At 35.6% G+C, this 16,808-nt stretch overlaps 1 protein-coding gene across 1 annotated transcript; it reads left to right on the forward strand.

Annotated features, from left to right (window-relative positions):
- Nucleotides 1-909: 909 nt before the first annotated feature.
- LOC125671321 (peroxiredoxin prdx-2-like) lies at nt 910-15,688 on the forward strand. Its single transcript, XM_048906902.2, has 6 exons — nt 910-1,044; nt 8,617-8,765; nt 8,936-9,052; nt 10,013-10,135; nt 14,119-14,249; nt 15,301-15,688. Exons 2-6 carry the CDS (start codon nt 8,632-8,634, stop codon nt 15,384-15,386), a joined length of 591 nt encoding a protein of 196 aa, XP_048762859.1. The 5' UTR covers nt 910-1,044; nt 8,617-8,631; the 3' UTR covers nt 15,387-15,688.
- The last annotated feature ends 1,120 nt before the right edge of the window (nt 15,689-16,808 follow it).

Raw genomic sequence — 16,808 nt, forward strand, 5'->3', positions numbered from 1 at the left:
GTGCCGAAACATCTTGGTGCCGAAACGTCTTAATAATAAAGTGCCGAAACGACTTAAGGTGCCGAAGAGTCCTACACCCCTTCCGAATATCAAGCGTTCAGAATCCCCCTTCGCCCAAGGATGATTTGTGTCAAATTTGGCATCAAATTTGGCTGCAATTGGAACAGTAGTCTGGATCATCCCGACGTTTGTGTATACTCCGACTGGGGGAGTCGGTGTATACACAAACGTCGGGATGATCCAGACTATTGGAACAGCGGTTCTGGAGAAGAAATCGAACATATGAAAAGTTTACAGACAGACAGACGGACAACGGGTGATCAGAAAATCTTACTTGAGCTTTCCGTTCAGGTGAGCTAAAAACTAAAATTCTAAATTAATCGTGGTCCCTAATTGTTTAGAAAAAGATAGACAATACAATTAAGAAGCAATCATATTTTTTTTTCACTCTCATAGAAATAAATGACAAGATCTTTTGATCTATTGTTACTTTATTGGGAGAATTTTACATTTAATTGTTAAAAATCCTTAAGATTTGCGTCATTTGTTAAAATTAAGTTCACTTCATCAAAATGACAGAAAATAGTAAAAATGACCATAATTTACATCGGAGACATATTTCAGGCTCTAAAAAACCCGGGAGCTTCCTCCTGGACCTCCCAGCAGGGCTTCCCTTTGTTTCCCCGGGGGTGGGGCTTGGGGAGGGGTTAAGGCGATCCTTCAAGCCCCCCCCCCCCCCCCCCCTCGGCAGACAGACCGACTGAGCTAAAATGTCATTTGAATACGGTATTAATAAGCACTTCTCCTCAAAATGTGTGTGTTTGTGTTGGGGGAGGGGGGAAGGATTTGGTTTTTTAAAAAAATATTACTATTTTTTTTCTTTTTTCTGTTGCTTTTTTTTTTTGTTTTTTTTTAATCGGGTTCGGTATTCTTTTTCTCTTTCATCATTGATTGAACAGCGTGATACGATCTTGATCATTCGCAGCACTTTGCCGGTGTCCTCATTACAAAAATCTTACAAATTATATTGCACAAGAAATACACGTAAGTAATAGTTTCATTTCCCAGTGTGTAGATATGTAATTTTTTGTTGTTTAACTGAGAAAACTTACTGTAGTGTTGAATGCATAGTTACGCAAGCGACAACAAATTCTTGGCATTCATGTATTCTCTTTCCAAGAGAAATGGACAGGCACAGCCAACCTCCTTGTCCATCTTTTAAAAGAGAATAGACATTCATGATGTTTCATTCAAGGAATAATCACCAGTATGAGACCAACATGCAACACTAGCCTTACGAGATTATTAAAAATCCTTCATTTATAGCGGAAACACCGGATGATTACTAAAAACACCAAAATGTGCTGACAACACCTAAATATAATTAAAACCACGTATAGGGTGTTAGTTCATACTTATATACATATATTCCCAAATTTTCATGCATATTGAGAGAAAATTAAATAATTTATGTCTTATTAAAATTTTAATAACAATAATAAAATAATAATCTTTATTTTCAAAGTCGGACATTCATAGCTATTTACCTACTTGCAGGGGTCGAAATTAACTTTTTCTACCACAGGCTAATTTTAGCCTGTGGGTAAAAAATCCACAGGCTAAAATGAAAACCTACAAGCTAAAATAAAAATAATGAAGCAGTGCTCTTTTTTCAGGGTTTTTTTTAAATCAATGACAATGATTTTCCCCATCATTGATCCTAGTGGGTCAACATGCAGGCATCATTTGAACAAGACACTAAGTTACGTAAGTCATATGGTGCAATGTTCAGGTCTCTTGACCATCGCACCTCTAATCCACAACCTGTTTACCGCAGGTCTAGATCCAATGTCTTCCAATTTCATGCCACATCAGGGGTGTCACTAGTGATTTTTCAAAGCGAATCCCGGACTCATGGTTTATAAGCAGCACGATCACGAGTCCCATGAACTTTTTTGATAATTGTGTACGCGCCGAGCAGTGAACTCTTGTCATCACTACAACCCGACCTCAGTATGACAATAAATTAATGTAGATCCAATGTAGGTCATTCTGATAAAAATGACTACTGGAAGATTTGGTAAAACATAGACTCCGATTTTTTTAAAAAGATAAATGAATAACAAAACCTCATACTTGGAATTCAATTTAATCACCCCTATAAGTGAACAGAACTCGTGGCACATGTCTATTTTTCATCATAATGTGATGTCCGACCTCTAAAGCATTTGTTTCTTAAAAAATCATAAAAGAAAAATCTGGATAGAAACGATTGTTGAAATCGGTCGTTCATGTAAGCGTTTGTATGATTCTGAATGCAAGTTTAAGAAAAGCGAATAGCGCATCACCGTATAAAACGGATACAATACGATCATGGTTTGTAATTCACCACTCGCTAAGATTTTCGAGTGTCCACTATTTTTACTCGCTATTTTTCAAATCTACTCGCATTTTGTGAGTATTTCTCGCTAATTTCGAGCCCTGCTTTGCATGGATGTTTGTGCTACTAAGCGCTAGGGGTCATTTTGTGGGAGGAAACCGGAGTACCCGGAGGAAACTCACCACTCACCACCATGTGTATCGAAACTGCTTAGCAACTTCATTGGACATATCGTATATTGTTCCATTGTAATCGTAGTGTAATTGTGAAATACACCTTTTCTGATCTTCAATTTTTGGTTAAAATGTGAAAAAAGTTTCTGAAATGATATATGGCATAACTGACTACAGCAGTATTTCTCCAGGCCAACATGGCTGTTGAAGCGGCCGAGAAATGCAATCTGAAATACAGGATATAAACTTTGCCGTAGATCATTCAATTTTCTATCAATATGAATAAAAACTGAGGATTCAGTACTTGGATGATTATTGTACAAGTTAATCATGATGAATACAATGTTAGCGCTGTTTGGATGGCCCGTACACCAACAAACGAGGCATCATTTTGACTTAGGTAGTGTCGTTGAATTCCCGCTTTTCTATATGCCTGTCCATTCTGACTCTCCCCCACATATTTCACAATATAATTCAAGCAGGGATAAGAATTGAAGGAATCTCGGATTAATATTGAGCTGGCACTGGTGATGATCATACCATTTGTTATGTATGTAATAGTTTTTAACCTCTACATTAGAGTTTATTTAAAACACAAAACTGATGTTGGAAAACCCCAAAATTCTGGATTTTTAATTAAATTTTTTTCTTTGCCATCCCATTGAAAAAAGTTTGGGTCAGACCACAGTTTTTTCATTTTAGGCCTAATCAACAAAAACTGTCAGTAGAGCTCATATGTAACCAAATTCTTATGTGCCTTATGTGTATTCATGCCTACAGGAAGCTCTACTAGCTCTATTGCAAGTATTGTGATATATATGCCATTCTAATAGCAGGTGATATGAATGCCACACCATTAAATACCAGAAACAATTGTCAAGATAAACTTCTCAAATTATTTATACAGGATGAAAGACTGCATAACTTTCACTTTCGGTCTCACTCTGGCTCTTATTTCAATGCTCTTGCAAATGCAACTTCTCAGATAAACTGTTTTATCTCCACTGCTGTGGTATGCCAGTTTCGAGATGAGAACATTTCTGTGTAGGAGGTGCATTTAGAGGAGAAATTTGAATGTCGAAGTGGGACAGAGTGGACCTTCATTCAGTGAGGAAGACAATAAAATGTATTAAAAGTGACTTTTGTTTAAATATGTAAATGTAGGAAATAAAAAATAGTATCAAAAGAAATGTTTTAATTACTAAAGTGGAAAAATAAAAACAATGTCATATTTGCAATAAATACCCTGGGTATTATATGTACAACCAACGAAATAACATGATATAATAAGAATCCCATGAACTTAATTACTCCCTGAATACTTATCATTTACTTAGTTTGTGTATCAGTCAAATTCATGTGATGAGAAATTTACTGAGCACATTCCAGGGATTTTTTTTAGGGTCTGTAGGGGACCGAAATAAGACCCTGTTCCCAATGCTAAAAAGCAGGTATTTTTCCCAATTTTTGCTTTAAAATTTCCAAACAATGAAAACAATCAAATCAGGGTAGCCTTATTGTTCATAAATCATCACAGGCCCACATATTACAATTTTTGCATCAAAATTGTTAAGTAAACCTAATTCTTTTGGCCTCTGCTTTTCTAAATGAGGAAAACTTCGACCAAAATGTAAGTCAGAAGGAGTCCAATCAATGCGCTGGTTTGGCTTTCTCACTGCTTCTTTTATCCATGAAACAATTTTCCCAATTTCAAGCAAATGTCACTATTTTTCCCAATTGAAAAGACCCAGGCCCTTGAAATCAATATGTTAAAAAAAACCCAGCATTTGCTTATGCAGTGATGAATATTTGTTCCACTCCCACATGTAAACAAGATTATTTAACAAGTTGTTTCATGCCTCACTATGTACGAGAGTTCTTCAAAGGGAAATAACTTGAATATATCTCGAAACCTGTGTATTGATAGAACTTTTCAATTATTTTATCACGTCCATGGCAATACCTCATCACATATTCCAATTCTACCCATTTCTTCGATATATCTCTTTTCTAACTAACATGATTTTTTGAAGATTTCATCGGTAGATTAAAAAAATATTAGCAAATAACATTTTCAATTTTCATGAATATTTTTTATCTAAAAAATTGAAATGTCTATCTGAGTCATTTAGACATGTTTTCTTAGATACTCATATTATGCATCCCAGGGAAATTTGGACTTTAGAGTATGTTATTTACACACCAAGTACCTGTTTTATCATTCCGAGATAAATCACCAAAAATTCATATAAAATACTTGAGAGCTTGTATCACTCTCTCGATGGTGAAATCATACTTCATAAGAGGTGTTTTTTAAAACAAGCCATTAAATAAAACTTGAGTGTAATGAGCTACCTAAGTAATTAAAATCAGATCTTTTCTAACCGTTACACTGGAGAAGTAAGTAAGCTGCAGTAGCGTGTTTTAATGTTTTATCTATTAAGTATTAATTAATTCTTATGATGTATATTTTGATTCTAATTTACAGCTAAGGACCAGAAAAAATTATTATGATTTCGAATTGAAACATTTCACATGCTTTGATTGTTGCAACTGGGGGAAAGTTAAAATATGTGTGACTCTGAAATTGTATGCAATCATATCTGCGGCACAAATCAAAAATCGTCCTCCCACGGTGAGTGTCATCAGTCAACATAGGTTGCTTACTCCTGCTATGGGGTGAAAGTTGTAGGGACTTTATGGTCCCCGGGGGTAAGGGACCACAATAGGGGATCAAAGTTTTACATAGGGTCATAACATGTATACAAAAAATCTTTTGAAGTCTTCTCAATAATAACTGGGCCATGATTACTTGTATTAATATGCAAACATTCCCAGGTTGTACATATTCAAAGTTTGTTCAAATTGTGGCCCCCAGAGAGAGGGTGAGGCCAAATTCAAGCAAATCAAAGTTATACATGGGAATGCATACTAAAAATCTTTTTAAAAATTCTTCTGAATAATAACTGGGCCATGATTACTCATAATGATATCCTCAGGTAGTTCAGAGTGAAGATTTTAAGTCACCTGAGTAAACTCAGGTGACCTATTGCAATTGGTTGTCGTCCGTTGTGCATTAACAATTGAACATTTTTAACTTCTTTTTGATAACTACCAGTCCAATTCTTTTCATATTTGGTATGAATCATCTTTGGGACAAGAGGGACATAAATTGTAAATTTCAGGCACCTTGGGGGCGGGTCAAAAACTGTCCAAAATTTATCAATTTTCAAAAATCTGCATGGTGATGGAGAGCAGGAAGGCCTCTACCAAAATTGTAAATTTCATGATTCCCGAGGTAGGGGTCGGATCCAAACTTGTTATACAGTGTATAGTGTTTATGTGTAAAACACTTAAATAACATCTTTAGTGCTATTGATACTAAATTGAAACTAAATGGATATTTAAAAAGAACAGCTAGTCCTTTACCAAAATTGTAAATTTGATGATCCCAGGGATAGGGGTTGTGGTATCAGAGTGGATTCAAAATGGTCAGTTATTAAATGTGTGAACAATAGACATTTTTAACTTCTTCCTGATATCTATCATTCCAATTCTTTTCAAATTTGGTATGAAGCATCTTTGGAACAAGCCCACAAAGGGGACATAAATTGTAAATTTCAGGATTCCTGCACCCAAGGGCCTTGGGGGGGGGAGGGGGGGGGGCAAAATTGACCAATTTTCAGAAATCTTCTTCTCAAGAACTGCATGTTTAAGAAAAACTAAATCCATTAAGATGCAAAGCGAGAAGGCCTCTACCAAAATTATAAATTTCATGATCCCCAGGGTAGGGGTTCTGACCCCAGGGTGGGTCCAAACTTACTATACAGTGTTTATGTGTAAATTTGCTGATACTGTATAAAATCTAAATGTATACTAAGGAATAGCAGAAAAAGATGTACAAAAAATGGTGAATTTCACAACCCATGGTTTTGATTCTAAAATGGGTCCAAATTAGTCATATCTTTTAATGTTAATACACCTATTATATTATGTAAAGCCTTTCATCAGTGTATGCACTTTTGAGGGCAGTGAAGTTGTAAGAACACATCTTGTTTTATACTTCTGTTGAATGTTAAAATTTAGCTTAGATATTCGGAACAGGATATTTTTTCTAGATTTCATAGCCCTTGTGAGTAGTGATAATTTCTCACTAGTACCCAGGTGACCGATAAGGCCTGTGGGCCTCTTGTTTAGCTCACCTAAGCTGATCACCTTTTGTCTCTCATCTGTCTGTTCATAAACTCTAGAACCACTGGGCCAATTTTAATCAAACTTTGTACAAATCATTCTTGGGTGAAGGGGATGCAAATTTGTTCAAGTCGATGACTATGCCCGCTTCTAAGGGGAGATAATCACAAAAATAGGGTGGGGTCATTTAGAAATCATCTTCTCAAGAACCACAGTATCAGAAAAATGCAAATTTTTAAAAATTTACATGAAAGCTTCCTGAAATAGTGCAGATTCAAATTTGTTTAAATCATGGTCTCTGGCGGAAGGGTGGGGCTACAATAGGGGTTCAAACTTTTTTATGTGGATATATACTGAGGGAAAATCTTTAAAAATCTGAAGAATCACTGGACCAGAAAAGTCTACATTTATATGAAAGCTTCCTGACATAGTGCAGATTCAAAGTTGTTAAAATCATAGCCCCCAGGGGTAGGATGGGGCCACAATAGGGAATCAAAGTTTTGGGAAAATCTTTTAAAATCTTCTTCTCATTAGAACCACTGGGCCAGAAAAGTTTACATTTGCATGAAATCTTCCTGACATAATGCAGATTCAAGTTAATTAAAATCAGGGAATCAGAGTTTTATATGTGAATATATAGGGAAATTTTAAAAATCTTCTCAAGAAATACTGAGCTAGAAAAGTTCAAATTTGCATGAAATCTTCCTGACATAATGCAGATTCAAGTTTGTTAAAATCATGGCCCTCAGGGGTAGGATGGGGCCACCATAGGGGATCAAACTTTGACATGTGAGTAGTAAATTCCATGCATTTAAGAGTATAGGCATAATAGTCATGCTAGGTTAATCTTCAGTTTTTACATTTACTGGCCAGGGGTTCAAAAATAGGCTTAAAGTGGAATTCTTGATCACTAAAATCATTTTAATGGGTTTTATTTATTGATCATGTGCTAGAGACACCATTGCTCCAACTATCTTCCTAATAGAAAATTACATGTAAGGATATAAAAAACTAGATGTACATCAAAATGCTTAAGCCTTGTGTTTAGGTAATGAAATAAGATATAGATGAGTCTAAGGTACTGTAAACAGATAATGAATCTGCTCTCAGAGGCAGGTCGCTCCTTTTCATTGCTTTGTACTATTGAGACATGAAACAAGGCTATCCTCATTTGCATATTGATACATAAATGGCATTAATTAAGGATGTTGTTCAGATTGCCATGGAAACTCAATATATTAGAGGCTTTAAATTAGATTGACATATCTATAAAATGTACCGAGCTTTCCGACAGAGGCAAGAGCCACTAAGGATAAACAGTTTGTTGATCGAACAGGTAAATTTACCCTGCGGTGTTTATAGATGTACATGAGAGCTTTCATATTAAGCATACCAAGGGAAATTGAATTTATTGCTAAAGTGGTCTGGTTCAGTAATCATCAATTCTTGTAGAAATGCAAAGAATTCATAGTGAAATACAATTCATAGTGAAATACAATTGGGTGACATCTCGATGATGCTCTCTTCAGTTGCCTGTGGGGTTGTACAGGTATCAAGGTGTCTTGATGAGAGGGAAAAAGGGTGTATGTTAGAAACTCGTTTAATTTTGAGAATTGTTTTTATAAGCAAGGCTTTTGTTTATGTATGAATCCTGACAATGAAATTGAATTTCATTTTCATTAGATTTAGTTCTGAACATTTTCTTGGCAATGTGAATTTTTCAATTCTTGGCTATGTGAATTTTTCAATACATTGCACATGTTACACAAATTTGATGGAATAGTGTTTAATTGCAGTCATTTGTAAATTTATTGATTGGTCAAGTTTTGTAGTGTCAATCAATACTTCACCTGTTAATGGTTTCTTCCTCAGAATCCAAGCAGCAACATGGCAGAGCTAAGATTAACAAAGCCAGCACCAGAGTTCAAAGGGCAGGCCGTGGTTGATGGAGAGTTTAAGGATATATCCCTGGCAAACTACAAAGGAAAATACCTTGTTTTGTTCTTCTACCCACTAGATTTGTAAGTCATTAATTAAGATTCAATCATTTTATTGAACCAATAGAAGTGTTTCAGTAAGATCTCTGAATAAGATGACTTAGATGGGTGCTGTGGCTCATGGGCCTCTTTTTTATTTTAAAACGAAATACATATTCAAAATGGTATAAAGAAATATCTTTCTATATTTTCAGCACATTTGTATGTCCAACAGAAATTATAGCTTTCAGTGACAGGGTGGATGAGTTTAAGGCAATCAACTGTGAAGTGGTGGCCTGCTCCACGGATAGTGTATTCTCACATTTAGCATGGTGGGTTTCCCTCCTGTTTTCAAGACCACTTCCTCATGTTGAATATAATTATTCAGTAGTGTCAAACAGACTGTAAATCTGGAAATTTTTGAATACATTTCTTGCAAAATTGGGTCAATTTACTATAGGTTAATTTTTGTGTATTTATCTTTTATCACTAAAGAAAAATGTAGGATATCTTGATTTTAAGACAATATTTTTGTGAATTTCATAGACCCACAAAATTGTCAAAAATTTATCTACAGCAAAGATAACCAGATTTACATTATTCCAAATAAACCCAATTTATTAACTTTATCAGTCAATATTTCTTGTGTTCCTTGTCTATTATCTGTTACTAGTAACATTTCAATTGAATTACTTCTACAGCTTTAGCAGAGTCAATCCAACTATTGCATGAAACATTTATAATATGGTTGTGCATAAAATCACATTTGAATAAATGTTATTTATTAAAGTTTTGAAAATACAACCCATTGTTCAAATCAAGAAAAAAACCAGTGTTCATTACATCAATGTTCCTGCAATCACATAAATTGAGGCGATTTGATTGACAAGTTGTGTTTTTACATAATTGGTCACATGAAATAATCAGCAAAATAAAACATTACCAGAATTTTGGAAAGAGCTCCTAATTGAATAATTTGAGGATCAATGATTACTCTGATGCAGTGATTCACTGAATCTGACAGCCAACAAATTACGTCACAATAGCCAACATGTCAGAAATTTTAGCCAACTCCTGCACGTAAAGTATGGGAATGTGCTAGTCTGTCTGGATGCATCTATTTTTATGTAAACATACACAAGGAAAATACTTTGTTGCCCAAATGAAATCATATGTAGGCTATTGTACATTTTGACAACCGTCAAATTTGTTGATCAGTCATTATCTGAGAACAATCCATGAGTGATTGTAAAAGGTCTGTGTTGTGAATATGTAGGTTTTGTTCATTGTAGGGTTAATACTCCAAGAAAGCAGGGGGGATTAGGATCCATGAAGATTCCATTACTGGCTGACAAAACTCTAGAAATCAGCAAAGCATATGGTGTACTAAAGGAGGATGAAGGAATTTCATTTAGGTGGGCTATAAGTGTTAGATTTTTCTATTATATGTTTGAGTTTTTGTCAACAGCATCATGTTTTAAGGGGAAAACTCTTACCTTGGCTATATCTTTCGAACCAAGTGGGATAAGACTTAGATATTTCACATACAGGTGCCTCATGATATCATGACTAGACCTTTTGATATCAAGACTTTTTACCTAGTGACCACGAACTTGAACTTACTTTCCAAAAAACTTAACACCTGGTAATATGTTATGAATCAAGAGGGATAGGACTTTATATTCCTCATGACCAGGCCTTTCATTCGGTACTATGACTTTTGACCTATACCTTGGACTTGGACTTTCTTTTCAAAAACTTACATGTTGGTTCATCTTTTGAACCAAGGGGGATAGGGCTTATAAATTCATCATTTTATTTGGCACCAAGACTTTTGACCTAGTGACGTTGGACTATAACCTACTTTTCAAAAACTTTAACCTTGACTATATCTTTTGAAACAAGGGCTTTAATATTTCACATATACATGCCTCGTAACCAAGCCTTTCATTTGGTACCAAGGCTTTTGACCTTGGACTTTGACCTAATTTTCATAAATTTTAACTTAAACTATCTCTTTTTGAAGCAAAGGGGATAGGGCAGGCAGAGTCATGCTTCCCAGCAAGCTATGTTGTCTTCTGACAACTCTTGTTCAAAATGTTGAACATTGAAAAAAAAGCACACCTCATTAATGGCTACCTATTAACAGAAAATCAAATACTGATATGCTGATCTAGCAGTCTTAATAGTTCTCAATAACGAATGTCAGCAATGCATGTAAATTGAGACAAATTACAATGTAGCAATTCCACATATTGACGAAAATGTATATTGATTGTTCAGCTAGAAATGATCCTTAGAATGTGCGTAATTGACATTAATTGAAGATTGCAGCCAAGATAGTTTGCTTTGTCTGCCTTTTCACAATATTATTGAATTATCTTTCAGCCACTAGTGAGAATGAAAAATAAACACCAATTGGTACTTTACATGAATTTATTGAGCAATGACATCATAAAAACACAATACACAAGTGTTGGATGATACTGGCCGCAAAAATTAGTAGGAGTCAAGGGAGACAACTAGGATACCATAAACCAATGGGCAAACTAGTGGCCTCGCTTTGATGCGAGTGCCAAGGAACCCCATGCCTAACACGCATGGTGGCTAGGCACACAAGCTGCACAGCTTTTACACCCTGTCTCTGGCTTGCTACCTGGTTTAGAACTTTCACACCACCCAGCCTGTAGCCTCTCCTCCTTTTATAGAGGTAGAGGGGGTCTGAGCACTGAAATGCTGCAGACCCCAAGCAGTTTCCAGTTATTCCACACATTTGCTCAATGGCATGTAACTTCCATGTTAACACACAGCCATGAGACATCCCTCATGCTTTGATGCAGATGGGCAGAGACAACAGGTTAAGCTTGTACACTTATTGGCCTTAATGTTTCCCTGACTCCTCCCCCTTAAAATTGCGACAACTGTAAGAAAAGAAAAATTATCCGGATATTTATTCAATAGTCCTCTTTCGTTGACTGGTTGGCAATTAGCAAGGTGCAACTATCGTCATATGAGCAGTCCTATGCAAGTACAAAAACAGGCTCAGCTTAACTGAATCCACGCCCTGCGATTTACCTAAAAATATAACATACTTGGCGCAGATTATTTGACCAAAGTAAAACAAATTGATGGTTTACTTAACTTTTTCAAAATATGGGGAGGGTGGGTGGGTAACGTGCTGTTGTTCCTTCCACTTGAATGGGGTGCAAAAAGGAAGAGGAAGTTGCAATACTAGTTAACTCCTCCTGATGCTGACTTTCTTAAAATAAGTTAGCTTGTACCAAGTTAAGTCCTATTGTATAATGCTATTCACTCAATTAAATGAGATTATCTCATATCCATCTCAATAATCTATATTATGTATACTAGTGGAAAAAAGAATTAACACAAGTTTATTTTCGATAGATATTATCTGATATGATTCATTGATAATGTGTTCATTGTTCAGGTTTCTCGATTATTTCATCATTACTGAATACAGTTTGATGATTTTTGTTGTCCTATCACAGATAGCGTTTTCGTGAATAGCATTAAAACGATGCTATTTTCTGATTCAAATCAGTGGGCTGTGTGCCCACCCCTCGCTTCAAATCACTTCTCTTACTCTCGTTAACATTAACCCCGTCAAGGTGTTTATTGACCTTTGAGGGATATTATTCCACTCCTGAATAAGGGCCTGCAAGAGTTGAGCGACGTTATATGGGATGTCGACGATCTTCCTAACCCTCCTGTCCAGCTCGTCCCACAAATGTTCGATTGGGGACAAATCTGGACTGTATGGTAGTCAGTCAAGAACTGTGACATTGTTTTGAGCAAGAAAGTCATGACAAACCCTATCAACATGGGGCCTCGCGTTGTCCTGCTGCAATGTAAGGTTACGTTGATGGATAAGAAGAAGGGTCAGAATATCGTTCACCACTGCATCAATAGATACATTGTTGTCCAGCTGACATGTAAAGCATGAAGCGAAACTCGTCAGTGAACAACATGCTTCTCCAATGGGCTGAATGAAATCGATTCGGTGCATGTGCAAGCAGCCACTGCATTTGACATTGGTGTTGCCTCTGCATAAGTGGCATAAGGGACGTAGTGGCCTCCAATGAAACTCCCGCAACCGATTCCTAACCGTTCTTGGACACACTGGCCGACCATGAGTGCCAACAACTTGGTATGTCGTCTCCGTCTGAAATCTGCTACAGAGATGCGAAAGACATATGCCTCTATCTATGGGACGGTCACTCAATCTCCCTGTGGCTCCGAGATGCCCAACTAATGGGATATTGTTGTCTCATGTACACCATGTTGCTGGGCAACATGACATTGTGAATACCCCTGCATTATCAGAGCAATGGCCCTACCCCAATCAACTTCCTTCAATCATGGCATTTCACTCTACAATCACTTCGTAAAGAAATGTTGTGTAGCTGATCTGTACTGTTCCAGTGTAATGATTTACCAGCACATATGGTACAGGAGTACCCCGTATACACACTTTCTTGAATAATCTGTTACAAGCATGCAGTTTTGGGTGGGGTCATGGGTTGGCTGAATTTTTACTGAAAAACATTTTCACAGTGCACTGAGGTAGCTCAGTGTCAAATTTAATTAGATTTCTTCCACATGTCTAAAAGTTAGATTATAAAAACCAAACTTGTGTTTCTTTTTTCTGCTAGACTACATCAGATGTACCAGAACATGTCACCTGGTCCAGTTAGTAGATGTATTGTCCAGTTAGTAGATGTATTGTCCAGTTAGTAGATGTATTGTCCAGTTTAGTAGATGTATTGTCCAGTTAGGAGATGTATTGTCCAGTTAGTAGATGTATTGTCCAGTTAGTATTGTCCAGTTAGTAGATGTATTGTCCAGTTAGTATTGTCCAGTTAGTAGATGTATTGTCCAGTTAGTAGATGTATTGTCCAGTTTAGTAGATGTATTGTCCAGTTAGTAGATGTATTGTCCAGTTAGTAGATGTATTGTCCAGTTAGGAGATGTATTGTCCAGTTAGGAGATGTATTGTCCAGTTAGTAGATGTATTGTCCAGTTAGTATTGTCCAGTTAGTAGATGTATTGTCCAGTTAGTAGATGTATTGTCCAGTTAGTATTGTCCAGTTAGTAGATGTATTGTCCAGTTAGTAGATGTATTGTCCAGTTTAGTAGATGTATTGTCCAGTTAGGAGATGTATTGTCCAGTTAGGAGATGTATTGTCCAGTTAGGAGATGTATTGTCCAGTTAGTATTGTCCAGTTAGTAGATGTATTGTCCAGTTAGTAGATGTATTGTCCAGTTAGTATTGTCCAGTTAGTAGATGTATTGTCCAGTTAGTAGATGTATCGTCCAGTTAGTAGATGTGTTGTCCAGTTAGGAGATGTATTCTAATAACTCGGAACATTTTTTTTAGGGGATTGTTCATTATTGATGATAAAGGAAATTTGCGTCAGATAACGATGAATGATCTACCGGTGGGAAGATCTGTTGATGAGACTCTGAGACTTGTGCAAGCCTTCCAGTTCACTGACAAATTTGGAGAAGGTACAATTAACATTTCAGAATAATTTCATAACTCCACAAAATAGTAAACAAAGTGAAATTCATTTTTAACAAAATTGTCTGTAGTAACTGCTTGTTTATATTGAGGAATCGTTCTTTCACATACTGCATCGTACAAAGGAATTCTTTTTATAATCATTCTTTCACATACTGCATCATACAAAGCAATTCTTTTTATATTTGTATAGAATAATTTTTTATAATTGTATCAGGATATTTAGAAAATAAAAATCAAACTTAGTCTTATTATAAATTATGGATGTAATTGAAAATATATTATTAAGTTGTTTTGTTTTTTTATATTAAATCAAATCATTATCTTTTTTACAAAAGACTCATGAATTTATGCAAGGACTAATATTTTAAGTGATTTTTAAGTGCTGCCAAACAAGTTGCATTTTTGGTAGATTTCTGTCATGTGGTTCGTGTCAGAGATAAAAATATGAAAAGGTTATGCCAGACAAACAAGATGTTGTATAAAACTTTATCAGTAAAGATTGAGCCTTCAGCTTAGATGAGTGAATAAAACCATTTAAGTGATTGAAAATTACATGCATCCATTGTTGGGAGAGAAGGTATAATATTTGCGAATACCATATTCAGGGGCACATTCTCTTGTTCTTATTGCAGAATTTGATATTTTTCTTATAGACTCTGTAGAGAGTACCTGGGCTTTTACTGTGCCGTAAATGCCCAGGAACTACTTTAACTCGTAATGTCACATCTGCTTACATAACTGGATGATTGTGATGTCTGTTCACAAATACATGTAATAATAGATAATGATAATGAATAAACACTGTCTGCTACCAGAAATATAAATGAAAGTGTGCCTAGTTTATGGAATACATAGATTAATTGACTGAATATCGTTGTCCTTATCCATAGTTTGGAAGTGGATCTCTCAAGTTTCGACGGCTTTACTGCACAACCTTGGGTGGACATATTTCCCAATATTCAGTTAATAACCTATAATAGTAATTGATGCTGCTTTTATTGTAAACCATTTATACCTGTTTATTCCCATTTATAGTATGCCCAGCTGGTTGGAAACCTGGAGCAGATACAATCCGTCCCAATGTAAAGGAAAGCCAGAAGTATTTCCAGAAGCAGAAGTAGAAAAATTTGAAATCACTGACTACTGTCATACATCTCTCCACCATGTTAGATACAGCTGGATTTTTTGTACTCCATGGCTTGCAAATTTTACTGTTGAAGTTTCAGTGTATATTATTTAAGCCATTTTTTTTTCTTTTTTTCTTTTTTTTTTTTACTTTTGAGATTTGTTGTACTTTTTAAACTAATAATTTTTTTTCTCAATAGAATGAGGGCTTACTGATTGACACTCATTGAAAGTAGTTCCTTTAGAATATGAAAGATATTACATTGTTCTACTTTGCAATAAATTTTTTTTAAAGATATTTTGTGTAAACTTTTCTACTTGTAAATATGTACATGTATTACAAAGTAAAAAAATACAAGAGGCTCATGGACGACATTGTCACCATATTATCACACAATGTAAAATATAGATTACAAGTGTTGTGTGCAGCTGGTGCATCATTAAAACTCTACAGCAGGATGTCCCCAAGGTCAAAAAGGATGTTTATTTAATAATAAAATGCTTTCTTTGTTGTTTCATCGGGTGAAGGTAGCTAGCACTGCAGAAAAAATGTATAACCCGCATTTAAGCTACCTTCATCACCTGATGAAACAACAAAGAAAGACATTTTGTTGTTTATATTTATATGTATTATTTAAGAATATAAACTAGAATTAAGATCTAAAATGACATGGTTGACCCATTTGTTACATTAAATGGAACAGTCAATGCACCCTTTGACCTTGATGACAGTCCATATTTGGTAATTATTTGCAGACAGGTGGTACTAGAAAACTGGATCAAACTAGTTTGCGACAAACATGTATTTATGATGAAAGCAATGTCAACAGGGCCGTAAATTAACCTTCAATTTGGAGGAGGCAGGAAATTAGGCGGGGGTCTGGGGGCCGCCCAGGCCCCCAGACGCTGAGCACATTTTGTGCACACTGAACACGTTTCGTGCAAAATCCTTGATTCTAGGGCCTTCTAAGATGTTACTTGACTAACTCATTCTAAAAGAAAGATTTGGAATGCTTTTTAAGGGAGGTATCATGTTCTTAGTTATTGGAAACAACATAAATTCTAATGAACTTTAAATTTTAAATTTTTTTGGCTCAAAAGTTGGAGGAGGCAGCTGCCTCCTCCGCCTCCATGTAATTTACGGCCCTGGTCAATTTCGAAATATAAGAGAAAAGATTCAGTGAATGAAAATATATATATATATATATATATATATATATATATATATATGGGGGGGGGGATAGAACATATTTTGGATAAATTACTAGTATTCGTTCTGTATAAAAACAATTTCATTCTAGAAGGAGGGTATGTACATAAGATGTTAAACAAGCTATCCACACTTCAGGTGCCTGTGGTTATTTACAAAGACCCTAACTTCTAAACTGTAAGAGGAGTTAAAGGACAAACCATGTTCT

Source organism: Ostrea edulis, chromosome 4 (genome assembly GCF_947568905.1).
Source record: "Ostrea edulis chromosome 4, xbOstEdul1.1, whole genome shotgun sequence".
In the NCBI taxonomy this organism is placed as follows: domain Eukaryota; kingdom Metazoa; phylum Mollusca; class Bivalvia; order Ostreida; family Ostreidae; genus Ostrea; species Ostrea edulis.

Excerpts from the sequence above, each read along its gene's own strand:
- LOC125671321 (XM_048906902.2), top strand. The coding sequence starts at position 8,632 with ATGGCAGAGCTAAGATTAACAAAGCCAGCACCAGAGTTCAAAGGGCAG. Across the intron at positions 9,053-10,012 it reads GTATTCTCACATTTAGCATG|GGTTAATACTCCAAGAAAGC; the intron begins GTGGGTTTCCCT and ends TGTTCATTGTAG. Across the intron at positions 10,136-14,118 it reads GATGAAGGAATTTCATTTAG|GGGATTGTTCATTATTGATG; the intron begins GTGGGCTATAAG and ends CATTTTTTTTAG.